Source organism: Gadus morhua, chromosome 8 (genome assembly GCF_902167405.1).
Source record: "Gadus morhua chromosome 8, gadMor3.0, whole genome shotgun sequence".
In the NCBI taxonomy this organism is placed as follows: domain Eukaryota; kingdom Metazoa; phylum Chordata; class Actinopteri; order Gadiformes; family Gadidae; genus Gadus; species Gadus morhua.
The window spans coordinates 1,346,732-1,368,190 of record NC_044055.1 but is presented as its reverse complement, the minus strand read 5'-3'; the positions used below and the strand labels follow the sequence as shown (position 1 = coordinate 1,368,190).

The 21,459-nt window shown below is 46.7% G+C and overlaps 3 protein-coding genes, 1 long non-coding RNA gene and 13 other non-coding genes across 17 annotated transcripts; 5 read left to right on the top strand and 12 right to left on the bottom strand.

Annotated features, from left to right (window-relative positions):
• Positions 1-293: 293 nt before the first annotated feature.
• Positions 294-365, bottom strand: trnaq-cug (transfer RNA glutamine (anticodon CUG)). The gene has a single exon. It is a non-coding gene; the product is annotated as a tRNA-Gln (tRNA).
• A 134-nt stretch (positions 366-499) lies between these two features.
• trnag-ucc (transfer RNA glycine (anticodon UCC)) lies at positions 500-571 on the top strand. The gene has a single exon. It is a non-coding gene; the product is annotated as a tRNA-Gly (tRNA).
• A 969-nt stretch (positions 572-1,540) lies between these two features.
• Positions 1,541-3,344, bottom strand: LOC115549589 (E3 ubiquitin-protein ligase Hakai-like). The gene is made up of 4 exons (XM_030364890.1): positions 3,191-3,344; positions 2,995-3,096; positions 2,587-2,844; positions 1,541-2,429 (listed from the first exon to the last, which is right to left on the bottom strand). The coding sequence occupies exons 1-4, from the start codon at positions 3,208-3,210 to the stop codon at positions 1,694-1,696; spliced, it is 1,116 nt and encodes a 371-aa protein (XP_030220750.1). The 5' UTR covers positions 3,211-3,344; the 3' UTR covers positions 1,541-1,693.
• A 301-nt stretch (positions 3,345-3,645) lies between these two features.
• On the bottom strand, positions 3,646-6,826 carry LOC115548572 (uncharacterized). The gene is made up of 5 exons (XM_030363316.1): positions 5,313-6,826; positions 5,004-5,217; positions 4,129-4,710; positions 3,804-4,016; positions 3,646-3,656 (listed from the first exon to the last, which is right to left on the bottom strand). The coding sequence occupies exons 1-5, from the start codon at positions 5,880-5,882 to the stop codon at positions 3,646-3,648; spliced, it is 1,590 nt and encodes a 529-aa protein (XP_030219176.1). The 5' UTR covers positions 5,883-6,826.
• Positions 6,827-7,220: 394 nt separating this feature from the next.
• LOC115549606 (uncharacterized) lies at positions 7,221-8,396 on the bottom strand. The gene is made up of 2 exons (XR_003977794.1): positions 8,138-8,396; positions 7,221-7,596 (listed from the first exon to the last, which is right to left on the bottom strand). It is a non-coding gene; the product is annotated as an uncharacterized LOC115549606 (long non-coding RNA).
• A 176-nt stretch (positions 8,397-8,572) lies between these two features.
• trnaq-cug (transfer RNA glutamine (anticodon CUG)) lies at positions 8,573-8,644 on the bottom strand. The gene has a single exon. It is a non-coding gene; the product is annotated as a tRNA-Gln (tRNA).
• A 136-nt stretch (positions 8,645-8,780) lies between these two features.
• trnag-ucc (transfer RNA glycine (anticodon UCC)) lies at positions 8,781-8,852 on the top strand. Its single transcript has one exon. It is a non-coding gene; the product is annotated as a tRNA-Gly (tRNA).
• A 324-nt stretch (positions 8,853-9,176) lies between these two features.
• trnas-gcu (transfer RNA serine (anticodon GCU)) lies at positions 9,177-9,258 on the bottom strand. Its single transcript has one exon. It is a non-coding gene; the product is annotated as a tRNA-Ser (tRNA).
• Positions 9,259-10,023: 765 nt separating this feature from the next.
• On the bottom strand, positions 10,024-10,105 carry trnas-gcu (transfer RNA serine (anticodon GCU)). Its single transcript has one exon. It is a non-coding gene; the product is annotated as a tRNA-Ser (tRNA).
• A 161-nt stretch (positions 10,106-10,266) lies between these two features.
• Positions 10,267-10,338, bottom strand: trnaq-cug (transfer RNA glutamine (anticodon CUG)). Its single transcript has one exon. It is a non-coding gene; the product is annotated as a tRNA-Gln (tRNA).
• Positions 10,339-10,472: 134 nt separating this feature from the next.
• trnag-ucc (transfer RNA glycine (anticodon UCC)) lies at positions 10,473-10,544 on the top strand. The gene has a single exon. It is a non-coding gene; the product is annotated as a tRNA-Gly (tRNA).
• Positions 10,545-10,868: 324 nt separating this feature from the next.
• On the bottom strand, positions 10,869-10,950 carry trnas-gcu (transfer RNA serine (anticodon GCU)). Its single transcript has one exon. It is a non-coding gene; the product is annotated as a tRNA-Ser (tRNA).
• A 367-nt stretch (positions 10,951-11,317) lies between these two features.
• trnag-ucc (transfer RNA glycine (anticodon UCC)) lies at positions 11,318-11,389 on the top strand. The gene has a single exon. It is a non-coding gene; the product is annotated as a tRNA-Gly (tRNA).
• A 567-nt stretch (positions 11,390-11,956) lies between these two features.
• Positions 11,957-12,028, bottom strand: trnaq-cug (transfer RNA glutamine (anticodon CUG)). Its single transcript has one exon. It is a non-coding gene; the product is annotated as a tRNA-Gln (tRNA).
• A 136-nt stretch (positions 12,029-12,164) lies between these two features.
• trnag-ucc (transfer RNA glycine (anticodon UCC)) lies at positions 12,165-12,236 on the top strand. Its single transcript has one exon. It is a non-coding gene; the product is annotated as a tRNA-Gly (tRNA).
• A 324-nt stretch (positions 12,237-12,560) lies between these two features.
• On the bottom strand, positions 12,561-12,642 carry trnas-gcu (transfer RNA serine (anticodon GCU)). The gene has a single exon. It is a non-coding gene; the product is annotated as a tRNA-Ser (tRNA).
• Positions 12,643-14,295: 1,653 nt separating this feature from the next.
• LOC115549566 (uncharacterized) lies at positions 14,296-21,345 on the bottom strand. The gene is made up of 11 exons (XM_030364838.1): positions 21,224-21,345; positions 18,386-20,384; positions 18,065-18,278; positions 17,369-17,950; positions 17,010-17,222; positions 16,601-16,824; positions 16,395-16,511; positions 16,056-16,222; positions 15,865-15,966; positions 15,397-15,654; positions 14,296-15,221 (listed from the first exon to the last, which is right to left on the bottom strand). Exons 2-11 carry the CDS (start codon positions 19,328-19,330, stop codon positions 14,516-14,518), a joined length of 3,528 nt encoding a protein of 1,175 aa, XP_030220698.1. The 5' UTR covers positions 19,331-20,384; positions 21,224-21,345; the 3' UTR covers positions 14,296-14,515.
• Positions 21,346-21,459: the final 114 nt, after the last annotated feature.

Genomic DNA, 21,459 nt, shown 5'->3' with positions numbered 1-21,459 from the left:
TTTGATCTCGTTCGGAATGTGTTCGGACCTCGTTCGGAATGTGTTCGGACCTCGTTCGGAATTGTTCGGACCTTTTGTAATGTGTTAGGACCTCGGAGACAGTCCAGAAACTGACAGGTACGGCCACCCCATCAGCTTAGCAACCTCTAAAATACTTTTTTTTTTACCGAAATGTGGTCGAGACTAAATATGGGCAAGAGAGAATTTTTGAAAAAGTGTTTAAAGTCTCGGTGTTGGAAAAATGGATGAGGGACACAGCGTAGAGCCGTCGTCTGATGCTACACTGCCCTAATAGGTTCCACCGAGACTTGAACTCGGATCGCTGGATTCAGAGTCCAGAGTGCTAACCATTACACCATGGAACCAGTTCATCATATACTGTTTCAGTAGACTGTGCAACCGTTCTTTAAACTAAATATAAGTGAAAATTACAAATTGAACAGTTCCAGCGAGATTTGAGTTTGGGTTCGATATACCGAGTATAATTTATGTCATTGTGGCATTGGTGGTATAGTGGTGAGCATAGCTGCCTTCCAAGCAGTTGACCCGGGTTCGATTCCCGGCCAATGCATTGGTATGTTTTTTCGAATGCCACAGGGATTCAGGACTTTAGAAATCAGTGTCTCTGTTTTCTTTTCGGTAAATATTGTGCTCTAGACTACATTTTGGCGGAACTGAAATATTTAACCGTGGTTCAGACCATAGAGAATGAACAAGACTCTTGCTTTAGCGAATGAGAACTTTCAAGATCAGTGTCTGTATTTTTTGGCAGTTAAGGTTGTGCTCTAGGCTACAATTCATATAAATGAAAGGAAAATAGTGCAAAACGTCCTTGATTCATTGTACTTTTTTCCATGAAATGGAAGACGATGTACTTATGTAAGAATGGTGCAAACGATGAGGATGGGATTCGAACCCACGCGTGCAGAGCACAATGGATTAGCAGTCCATCACCTTAACCACTCGGCCAAAAAAGGGGCAAAAGGGTCTGCCCGGCCGGGGGGAAAGGGAAAAAGAGAGAGGAAAGAGGGGGGGAAAGAGAGAAAGAAAAGGAGAAAAAAGGAGGAAAACATGCACTATATCATTTTTTATCCCCTCTCGTATCTTTTCAACATTGGTTACACACAGTATCATCACTTTAATTTTCATGTCTTTTGCAGGATTCGTACCTGGGCTCTGGTGATATCGCTTGCATCTTCGCTTGTTCTCGAGTCACGTGTCCCCCCCCCCAGATACACACACGGACTCCTCCACTACACACTTAATTAACATAAAAAGCCCTTGTGTTACAGTAACACACAATTATCTTTACAAATTGCACATACACTTTCTGTACATTCTTTCTTTTTATATATGGTTATACTATATGTCTTATTTATCTTATGTTGACTGTTTGTTGTGCAATTACATGTCCTGCACCAACTTACCCACAAAGAATTCCTGGTTGATGCAAACCTTCCTGGCAATAAAGCTTATTCTGATTCTGACTGGCTTTAGTTTTAACAGTCACATTCAATTATGGATGACACTCACTGTCCTGGTATTCAAGAGGAAATGAAATAAAGACGTGAAGGCTGTTCTTGGCTCAAATACAATTATTATACTTTATTTTAACGACAGAGACGAACAACAGAGAGACAGACAGAGAGACAGAGACAAACAACAGAGAGAGAGACAGACAGAAAGACAGCAACTACACACTATTCCTCCACTCTTCCAGGGTCATTCCTGAGGCAGGACAATACCACCGCCCCTTCAGCTGGGTGTGTCCAGTGACCTTATTTTTGGCCTGACCGCACCCCTTGCAGGTATAGTGGTAGTTTTCTTTTCTCAGCCTCTTCCGTGCCGGATCCCCCCTTGACGTAAGCTCCTCATCCTCCTGGGCAGCTTTATTGAGCCTCCAGGCGCGTTGCCTTGGCTGGGATGGAGGAGCATCAGGAGATAGGGAATTAGGAAATGGAGGAGCTTGAGGAAGTGGAGGAGCATGAAATGGAGGAGCATGAGGATATGGAGGAGCATATGGAGGAGCATGAGGATATGGAGGAGCATATGGAGGAGCATGAGGATATGGAGTAGAAATGTAAAATGGAGGAGCATGAGGAAGTGGAGGTGCATGAGGATATGGAAATGGAAAGTGCGGATATGGGGGAAGATGAGGAAATGGAGGAAGTGGCCCAAATTGTGGAGGGAACTGGGGAGGTGGAGATGGCGGAGGCTTGTTCGCCGTTAGAGTGCGCTGGCGGGGGAAAGCTTCCCCCTCATGATTTTCAGGCTCCTCAAATGTCATTGCCCCATGTGCATGTTGCACAGGGGCAGCCGGAAGGGTGTTCAGAGCAGGGAGAGGCTCCTCTGCCAGGTGCACCTGTTTGGGCAGTACAGTGCCTTGCAGCAGCATGTCCCTGTCCTTCCTTTTATCCCTCCTAAGCAGCCTACAACACAAACATTCATTATTTTATGTAAGCCTATCCTCCCTCCCTAAGGTTATTACATATTTTCTAACCAGCATGCAGGTGGAGGTTTTTCTTGAGGTTAAATCTTTATAAACTGTCTTGACTGTATGGGAAAGGTAAATGAAATAACACATACCATGAAGAGACTGTGGTGTTGTTTACTGGCACCAGAACCAGGTCTGTGTCATCACAGACAACCCTGCTGTCCTCCAGCAGCTGTTTGATGTGGCTGTACACGCTTACAATGGACTGAGGGATGGGCATTGTTTTCCCCTTTGTGTCCTTTGGCCTGTTGCGTGACTGCTCAAACTCTTTTAAGAGTCTGAGGCAGACACACTCACAGACCCTGTGAACTTCGGGGTCCTGGGCTGCTTGGCCATGAGTCATGTACAGCCTGTGGGAGAGAAGGATGATATGATATGTACTGTGAACAAGGATATAAAGTCATGAAGAACCAAGTGACAATGTCAACAGGGATTTCAATAAAATAATCTACACATAATAAATACATTTCATAAAATGATATCAAATTGTGGTCAAGCACCTCTCTGCCGCCTGCTGTCCAAGAGCAGAGCCACTCGGCTTCCTCGGCGCTCTCCATGGTCCTCCTGACGCATGCGATTTCTTCTTTGCCTTCTGGGTGTACCTGAATGGTGAAAGAGACATCCATATGCTTAATTCATTCCATGGAATGTATGTTTAATTTTGGTGTAATAATAATAATAATTACTATTTTGTACCTTGAAGGTTTCCGATCCATCGCATGTAAAGCCGCGTACAGGCGAACTATGTCCGCCTCCTCCTTGGCTGACAAGGCCGTGATGGTGCGGTTTAATGCGGGTAGGTGGGCAGCAAGGGAATCTACTGCGTCCCACCCCGGAACGCCCCTCGAATCACATTGGCTGGTCTGAAAAGTGATGAGAGAAAAAGAAAAAACAAGCAAATAAATGTACACTCTTGTTTCTAATATGTGAGCAATGCTAATTTTACATTCATTTATCTTATTGTATGTTATTGACCTCTGTGACAGAGGCAGGCATGCTGATGGCAGGCATGCTGATGGCAGGCATGCTGATGGCATCATCTTCCTCCTCCTCCTCCTCCTCCAGCACCGGCAAGGGGATTTCTGAGATGGAGGCCTGTGATGGAGCCAGCAGGTCGCCTCTATTGGTCTGCTCCAATAAATATTCCACGGCTATGCGTTCGCTGTAACCAGCATAAACACAAAGATAAAGAAAGGACATACATACTGTACATACATCCATCTCCTACATGAATAGCACAATCTTTGCAGAAAAAGAGGAGGGGATGTAATACTCCGGGCAACCAGTGTTGCTCTGAGATCTCTCTTACCAGTAGGTTTCCCAGGAAGGGTGAACTCTGGCACCAGAGCACAACCATGCACACGCTGGCTTAGGTTGTTAAGGTGGGACATCAACCGAACATCGAAGCTTCTTAGGGTGGAGGCCCCCTCCACATCTACTGCCTCCTTGGCCCGGCCCATGTTCCACCTTGATATACCCTCCAGCATGTACATTTGCATGTGCACCGCATTGCACCGCCAGCCTAAGAAACAAAACACTCTGTCCAGTCAACCCTTATTGTAAAGTGAATACATATGAATACCCGTCAGTGGTAATTGTGCTATTTTGAATAATCACAACACATGCAAATGTACCTGGAATGAAAGCACACTGGTGCCGGTGGAAACTCTCCAGGGAGGAGGACCCCCTACCACACCTAAGGATGTCCAGCTCCTTGCCGCCCTTCTGGAGTGTCCCCACCTTTGTGTAGAGTGCAACACCTGCAGGGTCTTGGAGGCACTCCAGGTGCTTCTGCTGAACTTCCCACACGTGGCGCATGCTGTCATGGCTCACCAGACGCAGCCCTGTGGTGTCTGTGAGCTCCCACACAGATTCCAGGAGCCCTGAAATACTGCTCCGCATCTCCTCCACTCCACGCGTCCTCCTCCTGCAGTGCCTCTTCATTTCAGCTGAGCTGATGGTGGCCATGAGCTGGTCGTCAGTGGGAGTATGTCCGCTGTGGCTGCTCTTCCACTCCGCTCTCTTGGCCTCCTTCAGGCGTTGCACATCCTCCTGGTCCCAGAGAAAAATGCAGGCGGAAAGCTTGGCACAAAAGGTGCCATAGAGAGGGTGGTGTTCGGTTGTGAGGCCGCAGTTAAAGCGCCTCATAAAATGGAAGCTATCCAGGCGCACTGCAGACCTCCATGGGCGAAAGAGTTTTGCCACTGCAGACACACCTGTGAAAAACAACCATTCTTAATACCATAGACCACAACACCTTTGTGTGGTTACTCCCAATTGCCTGACACTTCTCCCCAAAGTAGCATTGGTATTAAATAAATACATTTAATACAAATGCTACCAACAGTGTGTCTGTGTGTGTGTTAGTGAGTGAGTAAGTGTGTGTGTGTGTGTGTGTGTGTGTGTGTGTGTGTGTGTGTGTGTGTGTGTGTGTGTGTGTGTGTGTGTGTGTCTGTGTGTCTGTGTGTCTGTGTGTCTGTGTGTGAGTGAGAGAGCAATTTTCACACACCTGACTGGCTGCAGCAGTCCCGATCAACATAGATGGCCTCAGGTTCAGGTTGGCCCGCATTCCTATACCGGGTGACGACGCCCTGGCACAACTCCTCTAACCCTGCACCTTCACCCGCCGTCAGCACAGAGTTCAACACCTGGCCAAACTCGTTGCCGATGTTCGACATCCAGGCGGCACTGTCCCCGATTTCACCAGCCAGCTTCTTGGTGACCTGTAAAACAAACACAAGCACTATGAAGTAAACCAATTTCCTGTTTGGTTGTAATTATACAATTTTGTATATTTTTCTACTGTTGAAACCCTCACCTTCTTTGTGGAGTCCATTTTCAGGATTCTCCCATAGGTTGAAGTGATCACACCCTTCATCTCCTCCACGTGGCTGAGGATGTCGTTGGAGTGGACTGTCTCAAACCACTGGGCGAGTGGAAGGGGCCTGAAGGGTGGTGGAGGAGGGTATATGGCTGCAGAGAGGACAAATGTAGCCATCTTTTTGTGCAGCTCGCAGTCAGCCAGGTAGCGGATGGTCTGCCGGGCCCACTCCTCGCTGTGACCTTCCGCTATGGCAGACTGGAGGTAGGAGGAACTGTTCCCGCTGGTCCTCGGCTTCAGGAAGGTCATCACTTTCCTATCCAGAGCCAGCTGTGTTGTGAGGACAGCGGGAAACAGGCTCCTGTGTGCCACATCCAGCTGCGAGAGCATGTCGCAGCTCCATGGGCAGACCGGCTGCGAGCACCTGCAGCAACGTGGATAGTCCGCTCCCACAAGATAATAGCGGCTATCCACGTCGATCACCTCCCTTACCTTCCGGTAAATCCCGGAGCTGTTCATCTTTGAGGAACACTGGGGGCACTTTGAGGGGATCCCCCACATCCTCATCGGTGCCCAGATAAACAGCCTCTGCCGGAAGTACCAGCCAGGCTCAGGAGGGGATGGTTTGGGCTCCAGTGGAGGGTGAAACCAGCAGGCCTGGATCTTTTGCTTGAGTTGGCCTGTAGGCTCATACAAGCATTTGGAAACCCAGACCTGATCGGCTTCCTGGATCACCCTTCTGAACTGGTCAGGCAGGAAACCTTTCCAGTTGACCCTCTGTGCTGCAGGTGGTGGAGCTGCCGTGTGGTGTGGCGCGGCAGAGCAGGATGAAGAAGGGGGCAGAGACGGCTCTGATGGTACCCTGAAGTGTGCTGCAGGTGGTGGAGCTGCCGTGTGGTGTGGCGCGGCAGAGCAGGGTGAAGAAGGGGGCAGAGACGGCTTTGATGGTACCCTGAAGTGTGCTGCAGGTGGTGGAGCTGCCGTGTGGTGTGGCGCGGCAGAGTAGGATGAAGAAGGGGGCAGAGACGGCTCTGATGGTACCCTGAAGTGTGCTGCAGGTGGTGGAGCTGCCGTGTGGTGTGGCGCGGCAGAGCAGGGTGAAGAAGGGGGCAGAGACGGCTTTGATGGTACCCTGAAGTGTGCTGCAGGTGGTGGAGCTGCCGTGTGGTGTGGCGCGGCAGAGCAGGATGAAGAAGGGGGCAGAGACGGCTTTGATGGTACCCTGAAGGCATAGTGAACCACTTCGATGTGGTTCAAAAGACCAACAGCACCCTGCACCTTGGCCCCACAGGTATCACACTGCTCCTCCGTGTGGTGGTCCGACAGGTGCTGGGTGAACCGGTCTCCCTCCACATGCAGGTTGCACAGGCAGCACTGCACTCCCTCTCCTGCTTCTGCGTCTCCTCTCCCTGCCTCTGCGTTGACTGCCCCTGCCTCTGTGTCTCCTCCTCTCGCTGCCTCTGTGTCTCCTCCTCTCGCTGCCTCTGTCTCTCCTCCTCTCGCTGCCTCTGTGTCTCCTCCTCTCGCTGCCTCTGTCTCTCCTCCTCTCGCTGCCTCTGTCTCTCCTCCTCTCGCTGCCTCTGTCTCTCCTCCTCTCGCTGCCTCTGTCTCTCCTCCTCTCGCTGCCTCTGTGCCTCCTCTCGCTGCCTCTGTGCCTCCTCTCGCTGCCTCTGTCTCTCCTCTCCCTACGTCCGTGCTCCCTGCCTCGTCCGTCTTAACTCCTCCTGCCTCACTAGACCCAGCAGCGCCTGATGACAGATCTGCTGGCTGGGGGGGGGGGGGGGGGGGGGGTTACAAAAAGAGGGCCATGCTATGCTACATGCAACTAAGAATCCTACACTACTATACTAGTTTTCTCCAGAATGGTACAGATACATATTGTTCAATAAATAAATCCACAAAATAGAACGATGCATTGAATAGTGTTTATTCTGACATGTTAAAAGAAAATCAATAAAAAGCAAACAGGCTTTGAAAACATCAGAGGCATTACTGCAAAATCACTGAAGCCCACCAGAGGAAAAAACAAACAAACAAACCAGCAAACAATCAATTAGTAAATAATTTCACCTACCTTGTGGAACCCACAGGAGCACTTAAGGCTTCTCCCAAACAGATCCTTGGTGTTAATTTGCTTCTGCAGCGGGCAAGCATCTATTTTTTCTAAGGCCTTTTTCCATTTTTTGGCCCCTGGCCGTTTGCCTGTGGTAAAATGGAATTGGCCCCGAGCATACTTGAGGCATACATCCCTCCAATAGGAATCAGGCTTTGCTTCCTTCATCTGCAAACATCAAATGTAAAACAGGTTAATGTCGAGCTAGGCTATGTGTGTGTACAGACAGACAGATTGGTAGAAATGATACATGTGTATGTATTTATATATGTATGTTTGTAGGTGGGTAGGTATGTTTTGCATTACTGTTTTATTACTATACAAATAAAGTTCTAATAATATTAATGTTATCATCATTATTTGTATTATTCAATCAATCAATATTTTCATACGAAGACATTGTAGCACAAAGTGCTTCACAAAATAAAAGCAGGCAAACTAAAGGATCATTATTGTTAATAATTAAACTTGGCACAATTAAACTTGTTTCATACACCTGTTTGCGCTGTTCAAGCACATAACAAGACTCCATTACCGGAGGGGATGAAACTTGGCAAGGATCATTATTGTTAATAATTAAACTTGGCACAATTAAACTTGTTTCATACACCTGTTTGCGCTGTTCAAGCACATAACAAGACTCCATTACCGGAGGGGATGAAACTTGGCACAACTATTTCGTTTATACGACAAATAAATACGTTATTACCTTTCTACCGATGTTTTATCTCCCGCAAGCGGTGGAAAAAATGGCTGCGACTCTAACGCGATGTTCATCGTATATTCCCGCCCCTCCCGCGTCACGTGACCTATACTGTTCGGAACTGTGTTCGGATCTCATTCGAAACTCTTTGATCTCTGAAGGAATATGTTCGGACCTGGTTAGGAGCATGTTAGGACCTCGTTCGGATTTGTTCGGACCTTTTGTAATGTGTTCGGACCTCGGAGGCAGTCCGAAAACCCGCAGGTACGGCCACCCCATCAGCTTAGCAACCTCTAAAATACTTTTTATATTTTCCGAAATGTGGTCGAGACTAAATATGGGCAAGAGAGAATTTTTGAAAAAGTGTTTAAAGTCTCGGTGTTGGAAAAATGGATGAGGGACACAGCGTAGAGCCGTCGTCTGATGCTACACTGCTCTAATAGGTTCCACCGAGACTTGAACTCGGATCCCTGGATTCAGAGTCCAGAGTGCTAACCATTACACCATGGAACCAGTTCATCATAGACTGTTTCAGTTGACTGTGCAACCGTTCTTAAAACTAAATATAAGTGAAAATGACAAATTGAACAGTTCCACCGAGATTTGAGTTTGGGTTCGATCATTTCCGAGTATAATTTATGTCATTGTGGCATTGGTGGTATAGTGGTGAGCATAGCTGCCTTCCAAGCAGTTGACCTGGGTTCGATTCCCGGCCAATGCATTGGTATGCTTTTTCGAATGCCACAGGGACTCAGGACTTTAGAAATCAGTGTCTCTGTTTTCTTTTCTGTAAATATTGTGCCCTAGACTACATTTTGGCGGAAGTGAAATATTTAACCGTGGTTCAGACCATAGAGAATGAACAAGACTCTTGCTTTAGCGAATGAGAACTTTCAAGATCAGTGTCGGTATTTTTTGGCAGTAAAGGTTGTGCTCTAGGCTACAATTAATTGAAATGAAAGGAAAACAGTGCAAAACGTCCCTGATTCATTGTACTTTTTTCCATGAAATGGAAGACGATGTACTTATGTAAGAATGGTGCAAACGATGAGGATGGGATTCGAACCCACGCGTGCAGAGCACAATGGATTAGCAGTCCATCACCTTAACCACTCGGCCACCCCATCAGCTTAGCAACCTCTAAAATACTTTTTATTTTTTCCGAAATGTGGTCGAGACTAAATATGGGCAAGAGAGAATTTTTGAAAAAGTGTTTAAAGTCTCGGTGTTGGAAAAGTGGATGAGGGACACAGCGTAGAGCCGTCGTCTAATGCTACACTGCTCTAATAGGTTCCACCGAGACTTGAACTCGGATCGCTGGATTCAGAGTCCAGATTGCTAACCATTACACCATGGAACCAGTTCATCATAGACTGTTTCAGTTGACTGTGCAACCGTTCTTTAAACTAAATATAAGTGAAAATGACAAATTGAACAGTTCCACCGAGATTTGAGTTTGGGTTCGATCATTTCCGAGTATAATTTATGTCATTGTGGCATTGGTGGTATAGTGGTGAGCATAGCTGCCTTCCAAGCAGTTGACCCGGGTTTGATTCCCGGCCAATGCATTGGTATGCTTTTTCGAATGCCACAGGGATTCAGGACTTTAGAAATCAGTGTCTCTGTTTTCTTTTCGGTAAATATTGTGCTCCAGACTACATTTTGGCGGAACTGAAATATTTAACCGTGGTTCAGACCATAGAGAATGAACAAGACTCTTGCTTTAGCGAATGAGAACTTTCAAGATCAGTGTCTGTATTTTTTGGCAGTAAAGGTTGTGCTCTTGGCCACAATTAATTGAAATGAAAGGAAAATAGTGCAAAACGTCCTTGATTCATTGTACTTTTTTCCATGAAATGGAAGACGATGTACTTATGTAAGAATGGTGCAAACGATGAGGATGGGATTCGAACCCACGCGTGCAGAGAACAATGGATTAGCAGTCCATCACCTTAACCACTCGGCCACCCCATCAGCTTATCAACCTCTAAAATACTTTTTATTTTTTCCGAAATGTGGTCGAGACTAAATATGGGCAAGAGAGAATTTTTGAAAAAGTGTTTAAAGTCTCGGTGTTGGAAAAATGGATGAGGGACACAGCGTAGAGCCGTCGTCTGATGCTACACTGCCCTAATAGGTTCCACCGAGACTTGAACTCGGATCGCTGGATTCAGAGTCCAGAGTGCTAACCATTACACCATGGAACCAGTTCATCATATACTGTTTCAGTAGACTGTGCAACCGTTCTTTAAACTAAATATAAGTGAAAATTACAAATTGAACAGTTCCAGCGAGATTTGAGTTTGGGTTCGATATACCGAGTATAATTTATGTCATTGTGGCATTGGTGGTATAGTGGTGAGCATAGCTGCCTTCCAAGCAGTTGACCCGGGTTCGATTCCCGGCCAATGCATTGGTATGCTTTTTCGAATGCCACAGGGATTCAGGACTTTAGAAATCAGTGTCTCTGTTTTCTTTTCGGTAAATATTGTGCCCCAGACTACATTTTGGCGGAACTGAAATATTTAACCGTGGTTCAGACCATAGAGAATGAACAAGACTCTTGCTTTAGCGAATGAGAACTTTCAAGATCAGTGTCGGTATTTTTTGGCAGTAAAGGTTGTGCTCTAGGCTACAATTAATTGAAATGAAAGGAAAATAGTGCAAAACGTCCTTGATTTATTGTACTTTTTTCCATGAAATGGAAGACGATGTACTTATGTAAGAATGGTGTAATCGATGAGGATGGGATTCGAACCCACGCGTGCAGAGCACAATGGATTAGCAGTCCATCACCTTAACCACTCGGCCACCCCATCAGCTTAAAAAACCACTAAAATACTTTTTATTTTTTCCGAAATGTGGTCGAGACTAAATATGGGCAAGAGAGAATTTTTGAAAAAGTGTTTAAAGTCTCGGTGTTGGAAAAATGGATGAGGGACACAGCGTAGAGCCATCATCTGATTCTACACTGCTCTAATAGTTTCCACCGAGACTTGAACTCGGATCGCTGGATTCAGAGTCCAGAGTGCTAACCATTACACCATGGAACCAGTTCATCATAGACTGTTTCAGTAGACTGTGCAACCGTTCTTTAAACTAAATATAAGTGAAAATGACAAATTGAACAGTTCCACCGAGATTTGAGTTTGGGTTTGATGATTTCCTAGTATAATTTTCTTTGTGGCATTGGTGGTATAGTGGTGAGCATAGCTGCCTTCCAAGCAGTTGACCCGGGTTCGATTCCCGGCCAATGCATTGGTATGCTTTTTCGAATGCCACAGGGATTCAGGACTTTAGAAATCAGTGTCTCTGTTTTCTTTTCGGTAAATATTGTGCTCCAGACTACATTTTGGCGGAACTGAAATATTTAACCGTGGTTCAGACCATAGAGAATGAACAAGACTCTTGCTTTAGCGAATGAAAACTTTCAAGATCAGTGTCTGTATTTTTTGGCAGTAAAGGTTGTGCTCTAGGCTACAATTAATTGAAATGAAAGGAAAATAGTGCAAAACGTCCTTGATTCATTGTACTTTTTTCCATGAAATGGAAGACGTTGTACTTATGTAAGAATGGTGCAAACGATGAGGATGGGATTCGAACCCACGCTTGCAGAGCACAATGGATTAGCAGTCCATCACCTTAACTACTCGGCCACCCCATCAGCTTAGCAACCTCTAAAATACTTTTTATTTTTTCCGAAATGTGGTCGAGACTAAATATGGGCAAGAGAGAATTTTTGAAAAAGTGTTTAAAGTCTCGGTGTTGGAAAAATGGATGAGGGACACAGCGTAGAGCCGTCGTCTGATGCTACACTGCTCTAATAGGTTCCACCGAGACTTGAACTCGGATCCCTGGATTCAGAGTCCAGAGTGCTAACCATTACACCATGGAACCAGTTCATCATAGACTGTTTCAGTTGACTGTGCAACCGTTCTTAAAACTAAATATAAGTGAAAATGACAAATTGAACAGTTCCACCGAGATTTGAGTTTGGGTTCGATCATTTCCGAGTATAATTTATGTCATTGTGGCATTGGTGGTATAGTGGTGAGCATAGCTGCCTTCCAAGCAGTTGACCTGGGTTCGATTCCCGGCCAATGCATTGGTATGCTTTTTCGAATGCCACAGGGACTCAGGACTTTAGAAATCAGTGTCTCTGTTTTCTTTTCTGTAAATATTGTGCCCTAGACTACATTTTGGCGGAAGTGAAATATTTAACCGTGGTTCAGACCATAGAGAATGAACAAGACTCTTGCTTTAGCGAATGAGAACTTTCAAGATCAGTGTCGGTATTTTTTGGCAGTAAAGGTTGTGCTCTAGGCTACAATTAATTGAAATGAAAGGAAAACAGTGCAAAACGTCCCTGATTCATTGTACTTTTTTCCATGAAATGGAAGACGATGTACTTATGTAAGAATGGTGCAAACGATGAGGATGGGATTCGAACCCACGCGTGCAGAGCACAATGGATTAGCAGTCCATCACCTTAACCACTCGGCCACCCCATCAGCTTAGCAACCTCTAAAATACTTTTTATTTTTTCCGAAATGTGGTCGAGACTAAATATGGGCAAGAGAGAATTTTTGAAAAAGTGTTTAAAGTCTCGGTGTTGGAAAAATGGATGAGGGACACAGCGTAGAGCCGTCGTCTAATGCTACACTGCTCTAATAGGTTCCACCGAGACTTGAACTCGGATCGCTGGATTCAGAGTCCAGATTGCTAACCATTACACCATGGAACCAGTTCATCATAGACTGTTTCAGTTGACTGTGCAACCGTTCTTTAAACTAAATATAAGTGAAAATGACAAATTGAACAGTTCCACCGAGATTTGAGTTTGGGTTCGATCATTTCCGAGTATAATTTATGTCATTGTGGCATTGGTGGTATAGTGGTGAGCATAGCTGCCTTCCAAGCAGTTGACCCGGGTTTGATTCCCGGCCAATGCATTGGTATGCTTTTTCGAATGCCACAGGGATTCAGGACTTTAGAAATCAGTGTCTCTGTTTTCTTTTCGGTAAATATTGTGCTCCAGACTACATTTTGGCGGAACTGAAATATTTAACCGTGGTTCAGACCATAGAGAATGAACAAGACTCTTGCTTTAGCGAATGAGAACTTTCAAGATCAGTGTCTGTATTTTTTGGCAGTAAAGGTTGTGCTCTTGGCCACAATTAATTGAAATGAAAGGAAAATAGTGCAAAACGTCCTTGATTCATTGTACTTTTTTCCATGAAATGGAAGACGATGTACTTATGTAAGAATGGTGCAAACGATGAGGATGGGATTCGAACCCACGCGTGCAGAGCACAATGGATTAGCAGTCCATCACCTTAACCACTCGGCCAAAAATGGGGCAAAAGGGTCTGCCCGGCGGGGGGGAAAGGGAAAAAGAGAGGGGAAAGAGGGGGGGAAAGAGAGAAAGAAAAGGAGGAAAAAAGGAGGAGAACGTACACTATATATTTTTTTTATCTACTCTCTTATCTTCTCAACAATGTTTACACACAGTTCTGCACTCATTGCAAGGTTTATCATCACTTTAATTTTCATGTCTCTTGCGGGAATCGTACCGATGCTGTGGCAATATCATTTGCATCTCCGCTTGCTCTCTCGTCTCGTAGCGCATTCCGGAAGTATACATGCAATGCAATTTGGGTAGCGCAGTCATTTTTAACACACAAACTCAATTTTCCATACAAATCACCAAAGTCATAACACTGTTATTATGCAATAATGCACATGAATGCATTTAATATGATGAAATGAATATAATACAATATTCAATTAACCCAAAATATCATATGCTACATTTAAAGTTACAACAGTATTAACAGTCTATAACTGTGAATAACACCCCCCATCATGTTTCTCCTCCTTTTTTATGGTAACCTCAATTATTTGAGAGACTACATCTGTGCAGCACAAGTGAATAAAACTAATTTCAAATTGAGCAGTAAAGATGTTGGGTTTTGTGAATCAATGTCAATGTAAATGATTCTGGCTTTGGTTTTCACAATCACATTCAATGGATGACACTGTCACTGTCCTGTTATTCAAGAGGAAATTAAATAAAAACGCGAAGGCTCAAATAAAATGATTGAACTTTATTGTAACAGAATACACAGAATACACAGAATACACACACACACACACACACACACACACACACACACACACACACACACACACACACACACACACACACACACACACACACACCAGGTTAACACCCAACTAGTGGACCAGGTGTGGGCGTATCCAAAAAAAAGAATACTTACCGGCCTGGCTTACGAGGCCTTGGTCGGGATCACACAGGGAGACAGACACGAACAACACAGAGACAGACCGACAAACAACAGAGAGAGAGACAAGTAATGGTGACTAAAGGCCTACACTCTTCCTCCAGTCATCCAGGGTCTGTCCTGACTCTGGACAGTACCACCGCCCCTTCAGCTGGGTGTGTCCGGTTTTTTTGTTTTTGTCCTGGCCACACTTCTTGCAGGTGTAGTGGTACTTCTCCTTCGTCAGCCTCTTCCGTGGCGGTTCCCCCCTTGCCATTAGATCCTCATCCTCATGGGCAGCTTTGTTCAGCCTCCAGGTACGTTGCCTTGGCTGGGCACCTGGAAGGCACTCTGGAGGAGCTTGACATGGAGGAGCCTGAGGTAAAGGAGGATCATGTGCAGATGGAAATGGGGGAGCATGCGGCATAGGAGGGGCATGGGTGAATGGAATGTGCGGATAGGGGGGAGCATACGGATAAGGAGGAGCATGGGGAAATGGAAAGTGGGGAAATGGGGGAGCATATGAAAAAGGAGGAGCTGGCCCAAATTGTGGATGGAACTGAGGAGGTGGAGGTGGCGGAGAGATGACATTAGACTTGTTTGCCGTTAGAGTGCGCTGGCGGGGGAAAGCTTCCCCCTCACGGTTTTCGGGCTCGTCAAATGTCATCTCATGTGCATGTTGCACAGGGGCAGCCGGGAGAGTGTTTGATGAAGGGAGAGGCTCCTTGGCCAGGTATAGCTGTTGAGGGAGAACATTGCCCTGCAGCAGCATGTTCCTGTCCTTCCTCTTGTCCCTCCTAAGCAGCCTACAAGACAAACATTCATTATTTTATATGTGTAAGCCTATCCTCCCTCCCAAAGGTTATTACATACTGTGTATTACATGTTTTCTAACAAGCATGCAGGTGAAGGTTTTTCTTGAGGTTAAATATTTACATACTGTCTTGGCTGTATGGGGAAGGTAAATGAAACAACACATACCATGCAGAGACCGTGGTGTTGTTCACCGGCACCAGAGCCAGCGCCGTCTGGACCACGATAACCCTGCTGTCCTCCAGCAGCTGTCTAATGTGGCTGTAGACGCTCACAATTGACTGAGGGATGGGCAGGGTTTTCCCCCTCGTGTCCTTCGGCCTGTTGCGGGACTGCTCGAACTCCTTGGCCAGTCTGAGGCAGACACACTCACTGACCCTGTGGTGTTCGGGATCCTGGGCTGCTTGGCCGTGAGTCATGTATAGTCTGTGGGAAAGAAGTATGATATGATCTGGACTGTGAACAAGGATGTAAAGTCGTGAACAACCAAGTAACAATGTCAATAGGGATTGCAATAAAGTATTTAACTTTATTTATTAAGTTAACACTTAATAAATACTTTTCACAGTGACATGTGCTGTCTCTTAATCAATGATTTGTATTGAACCAAAATGATAGCAAATTGTGGTCAAGCACCTCTCTGCCGCCTGCTGTCCCGGAGCAGAGCCACTCGGCCTCCTCGGTGCTCTCCATGGTCCTCCTGATGCCTGTCCTTTTTTCCTAGCCTTCTGGGTGTAGCTAAACGGTGAAAGAGACATCCATATTCTTCATTCATTCCATGGAATGTATGTTTAATTCTGGTGTACAAAATAATTACTATTTTGTACCTTGAATGCTTCTTGTCCATGTCATGGAGAGCTGTATATAGCTGGACTATGTCCTCTTCCTCCTTCATTGACAAGGCAGTGATGGTGCGATTCAAGCCAACTAGGTAGCCTGCCAGGTTAGCAACCGCATCCCATCCCACAACGCCCCTTGAGTCACATTGGCTGGTCTGAAAATTGATAAGTGAGAAAAAGAAAAACCAAGCAAATAAATGTACACTCTTGTTTCTAATATGTGAGCAATGCTGATTTTACATTCATTTATCTTATTAAAATGTAACCACATTTACGTCAGTTAAATATTGTGTTTTTGAGTAAGGCGTTACAGAAAGTGTTATTGACCTCTGTGACGAGGGGTCCGGGTTCATCGTCATCCTCCACAGCACCTGGAGGATCACCTGTGTGATCAGTCATGCTGATGGTGTCATCTGCCTCCTCCTCCGCCTCAAGCACCTGCACCTGCAAGGGGATTTTGAAGACCTGTAACCACATTTACTTCGGTCAAATTTTGTGTTTTTGAGTAAGGTGTTATAGAAAGTGTTATTGACCTGTGTGACGAGGGGTCCGGGTTCAGCGTCACCCACCACAGCACCTGGAGGATCACCAGCCCCTATCGCAGCTGACTGGCACAGAATGTCAGTCATGCTGATGGTGTCATCCGGCTCATCCTCCTCCTCAAGTACCTGCGAGGGGACCTCAGGGACCTGATTTGGAGCCAGCAGGTCACCTCTGTTGGTCTGGGCCAATAAATACTCCACTGCTATGCGCTCGCCTGTAACCAGTAAAAACACAAAGATGAAGAAAGGACATACATACACACATCCATCTCTTACATGAATAGCACAATCTTCGCGCAACAGAAATGCATGTCCTCTGAATAGGGGGGGTGCCTAAGAAAAAGAGGAGGAGGGGATGTAATACTCTGGTCAATCAGTGTTGCTCTGAGATCTCTCTTACTAGTAGGTTTCCCGGGTGGAGTGAACTCTGGCACCAGAGTGGAACCAAGAACGCGCTGGCTTAAGTTGCTGAGGTGGGACATCAAGCGGACATCAAAGCTTCTGAGGGTTGAGGCCCCCTCCACATCTACTGCCTCCTTGGCCCGGCCCATGTTCCACCTCGATACTCCCTCCAGCATGTACATCTGTGTGTGAACAGCATTGCACCGCCAGCCTAAGGAACAATAAATACTATGTTTAGTCAACCATTATTGTAAAGTGAATACACATGAATACCCAACAGTGGTCATTTTGTTATTTTGAATAATTACAACACATTCTCTGTCCTAACAGAAAAGAACATTAAAAAAAGAAATGTACCTGGAATAAAAGCGCACTGGTGTTTGTGAAAACTCTCCAGGGAGGAGGACCCCCTACCACACCTTAGGACGTCCAGCTCTTTGCCGCCCTTCTGGAGTGTCCCCACCTTCGTGTACAGTGCCACACCTGCAGGGTCTTGGAGGCACTCCAGGTGCTTCTGCTGCACTTCCCAGACATGGCGCATGCTGTCATGGCTCACCAGACGCAGCCCTGTGGTGTCCGTCAGCTCCCACACTGATTCCAGCAGCCCTGAGATCATGCCCCGCGTCTCCTCCACTCCACGGGTCCTCCTCCTGCAGTGCCTCTTCAGTTCGCCTGGACTGATGGTGGCCATGAGCTGCTCCTCAGTGGGAGTATGCCCGCTGTGGCTGCTCCTCCACTCTTCTCTCTTGGCCTCCTTCAGGCGTTGCACATCCTCCTGGTCCCATGCAAAAATGCAGGAGGAAAGCTTGGCACAGAAAATACCATACAGAGGGTGGTGTTCTGTTGTGAGGCCGCAGTTAAAGCGCCTCATGAAGTGGAAGCTGTCCAAGCGCACTGTAGTTTGCCATGGGTGAAACAGCTTAGCCACTGAAGACACGCCTGTAAAAAACAGCATAATTACATAGACCAACCTAACCCTGTGTGTGGTTACACCATGATTAAGCAAATTCCCAATTGCGTTTGTGTGTGTGAGTGTGTGTGATTTTCACCCACCTGACTGGCTGCAGCAGTCTCGGTCGACATAGATGGCCTCAGGTTCAGCTTGGCCTGCATTCTTGTACCGAGTGACGACGCCTTGGCACAACTCTTCCAACCCTGCACCTTCACCCGACGTCAGAACAGAGTTCAGGACCTGGCCTAACTCGTTTCCGATATTGGACATCCATGCCGCACTGTCCCCGATCCCGCCAGCCAGCTTCTTGGTGATCTGTAAAACAAACACAAGCACTAAGAAGTTTCCTTCTTTTCCTTCTTCCTTCCAATTTCCTGTTTTGTAATTATACATGTTATATTTTATATAGTTTTTAAGCTAACCTTCTTTGTTGAATCCATTTTCAGAATTCTACCATAGGTTGAAGTGATCACTCCCTTCATCTCATCCAGATGGCTGAGAATGTCGTTGGAGTGGACCGTCTCAAACCATTGAGCAAGTGGAAGGGGCCTGAAGGTTGGTGGAGGAAGATAGACAGCTGCAGAGGGGATGAAGGTAGCCATCTTCTTGTGCCGCTCACAGTCCGAGAGGTAGCGGATGGTCTGCCGTGCCCACTCCTCACTGTGCGCTTCTTCCATCGCAGACTGGACGTAGGAGGAACTGTTTCCACTGGTCCTTGGCTTGAGGAAAGTCACTGCTTTCCTGTCAAGAGCCAGCTGGGTGGTGAGGACAGCGGGGAACAGGCTCCTGTGTGCCACATCCAACTGGGACAGAATATCCTGGCTCCATGGGCAGACTAAGAGGGAAGGGTTCAAACACTTGCTGCAACGTGGATAGTCCCCTCCCACTAGGTAATAGCGGCTATCCACATCGATCACCTCCCTGACCTTTCTGTATATGCCGGAGCTGTTCATTTTCCCGGAACATTTTGGGCATTTTAAGGAAATCCCCCACATCCTCATGGGTGCCCAGATGAACAGCCTCTGCCGGTGGTACCACCCAGGCTCAGGACGAGAGGGTTTGGGCTCCAGTGGGGGGTGAAACCAGCAGGCTTCAAATTTCTGCTTGAGCTGACCTGTAGGCTCATATAGACACTTGGCAATCCACACCTGATCTGCCGGTTGGATGACTTTCCGAAACTGATCGGGAAGAAAACCTTTCCAAACTACTGGAGTTGGTTTAGGTGGAGTTGCAGTGTGGTATGGCGCGGCACAGCTATTTGAAGGAGGGAGCAGAGATGGAGTTGGCCTCGGTGGTAGTAGTGTGGGCTTCGGTGGTGATGGCGTTGGCTTCGATGTTAGGACTGTTGGCTTTTGCATCGATGGCATAACGAATCCTGCATAGTGAACCTGTTGAATATGGTTCAAAAGACCAACAGTACCCTCCACCTTGGCCCCACAGGTGTCACACGTCTCCTCAGTATGGTGGTCAGACAGGTGCTCTGAAAAATGTGCTGCCTCCACAAGCTGGTTGCACCCGTAGCACTGCAATTCCTGTCCTGCCACTGATGGCCCTGCCTCCTTGTCTCCTCTCTCTGCCTCTGCCTCTTTGTGGGACCGGGCTCCCCCTGCATCCGTGACTCCTCTCCTTGTCTCTGTGTCTCTTCTCCCTGCCTCCTTGTCTCCTCTCCCTGCCTCTGCCTCGGTGTGGGACTGGGCTCCCCCTGCATCCGTGACTCCTCTCCTTGTCTCTGTGTCTCTTCTCCCTGCCTCCTTGTCTCCTCTCCCTGCCTCTGCCTCTGTGTGGGACTGGGCTCCCCCTGCATCCGTGACTCCTCTCCTTGTCTCTGTGTCTCTTCTCCCTGCCTCCTTGTCTCCTCTCCCTGCCTCTGCCTCTGTGTGGGACCGGGCTCCCCCTGCATCCGTGTCTCCTCTTCCTGCCTCTGAGCCGACTCGGACTCGCCCTGCCTCCGTCTCAACTACTCCTGCCTCACTGGACCCAGCTCCTGATGACAGATCTGCTGGCTGGGGGGGGGTTCACAAAGAGAGGCCATGGTACATACATCTAAGAATCCTACACTACTAGTTTTCTCCAGTTGTTAAAATACATCAGGCATTACTGCAAAATCACTGAAGCCCACCAGAGGAAGAAACAAGCAAACCTGTAAACAATCAATTAGTAAATAACTCACTTACCTTGTGGAACCCACAGGGGGAAAATAATTTCACATACCTTGTGGAAGCCACAGGAGCACTGAAGGCTTCTCCCGAACAGATCCTTACTACCACTATGGCTCTGCAGGGGGCAAGCATCGATGTTCTCCAAGGCCTTTTTCCATTTCTTGGCCCCTGGCCGTTTGCCAGTCGAGAAGCGGTAAAGGCCCTGGGCATATTTTATACAGAGGTCCCTCCAGTAGCTGTCTGGCTTTCCTGTCTTAGTCATCTGCGAACATTAAATATAAAACAGGTTAATGTCGAGCTAGGCTATGTGTGTGTACAGACAGACAGAGTGGAGGAAATTATTATAATGTGTGTGTGTGTGTGTGTGTGTGTGTGTGTGTGTGTGTGTGTGTGTGTGTGTGTGTGTGTGTGTGTGTGTGTGTGTGTGTGTGTGTGTGTGTGTGTATTTATGTAGGTAGGTAGGTATGTTTTGCAGTACTGTTTTATTATTGTTAATAATTAAACTTGGCACAAGCATGTCATAATCATGTCTGGACACATCTGCACTCTGCCCCAACATATAACGAGGCTCCATTACCGGAGGGGACGAACCCTGGCACAATTATTTCACATCACAAGACATCATTAAACGGCAAATAAATAAGTTATTATTGGTCTTCTGATTCTATCATATCGCCAATATCCCCACACTGCTGGCCGTAGTAGGTATGTTTTGCAGTACTGTTTTATTATTGTTAATAATTAAACTTGGCACAAGCATGTCATAAGCATGTCTGGACACATCTGCACTCTGCCCCAACATATAACGAGGGTCCATTACCGGAGGGGACGAACCCTGGCACAATTATTTCACATCACAAGACATCATTAAACGGCAAATAAATAAGTTATTATTGGTCTTCTGATTCTTTCATATCGCCAATATCCCCACACTGCTGGCCGTAGCCACACAGTTTTAGTATGCACAGCAGTCAGAAGCTCCGTTAGAAAAGTGGCGGCCAAGTGGCCAGGTAACAAGAAAGTTGAAATACAAAGTTGAATATCATGCTGCCGGGACGAGAAATGCAATCGCAAATGCAAGTATTAATCAAGTTTCCAAACCTTTTTCCCGAGTCTGTAGTGATGCGGTGGAAAAGAATGGCTGCGACTTCAGAGTTGTACATATATCTCTCTATAGCTCTGCTGCGACTCTAAAGCGATAACCACGCCTCCTCGGTCACGTGACACAATTCGGAATCAGTGTTCGGACAGTGTTCGGACCTTGTTCGGACCTCGTTCGGACCTCGTTTGAAACTCTTTGATCTCGTTCGGAATGTGTTCGGACCTCGTTCGGAATG

What these genes read in the sequence shown, in the direction of transcription:
- LOC115549589 (XM_030364890.1), bottom strand. Translation starts at nt 3,210, where the DNA reads ATGGATCGGAAACCTTCAAG. An exon ending in GGACAGCAGGCGGCAGAGAG is followed by an intron (nt 2,845 to 2,994) that starts GTGCTTGACCAC and finishes TCTCTCCCACAG; the next exon opens with GCTGTACATGACTCATGGCC. An exon ending in AACACCACAGTCTCTTCATG is followed by an intron (nt 2,430 to 2,586) that starts GTATGTGTTATT and finishes TTTGTGTTGTAG; the next exon opens with GCTGCTTAGGAGGGATAAAA.
- LOC115548572 (XM_030363316.1), bottom strand. Translation starts at nt 5,882, where the DNA reads ATGAGGATGTGGGGGATCCCCTCAAAGTGCCCCCAGTGTTCCTCAAAG. An exon ending in AAATGGACTCCACAAAGAAG is followed by an intron (nt 5,218 to 5,312) that starts GTGAGGGTTTCA and finishes TTTGTTTTACAG; the next exon opens with GTCACCAAGAAGCTGGCTGG. An exon ending in GGACTGCTGCAGCCAGTCAG is followed by an intron (nt 4,711 to 5,003) that starts GTGTGTGAAAAT and finishes TGTTTTTCACAG; the next exon opens with GTGTGTCTGCAGTGGCAAAA.
- LOC115549566 (XM_030364838.1), bottom strand. Translation starts at nt 19,330, where the DNA reads ATGCCATCGATGCAAAAGCCAACAGTCCTAACATCGAAGCCAACGCCA. An exon ending in AAATGGATTCAACAAAGAAG is followed by an intron (nt 18,279 to 18,385) that starts GTTAGCTTAAAA and finishes TTTGTTTTACAG; the next exon opens with ATCACCAAGAAGCTGGCTGG. An exon ending in ATGGACAAGAAGCATTCAAG is followed by an intron (nt 15,967 to 16,055) that starts GTACAAAATAGT and finishes TTCACCGTTTAG; the next exon opens with CTACACCCAGAAGGCTAGGA.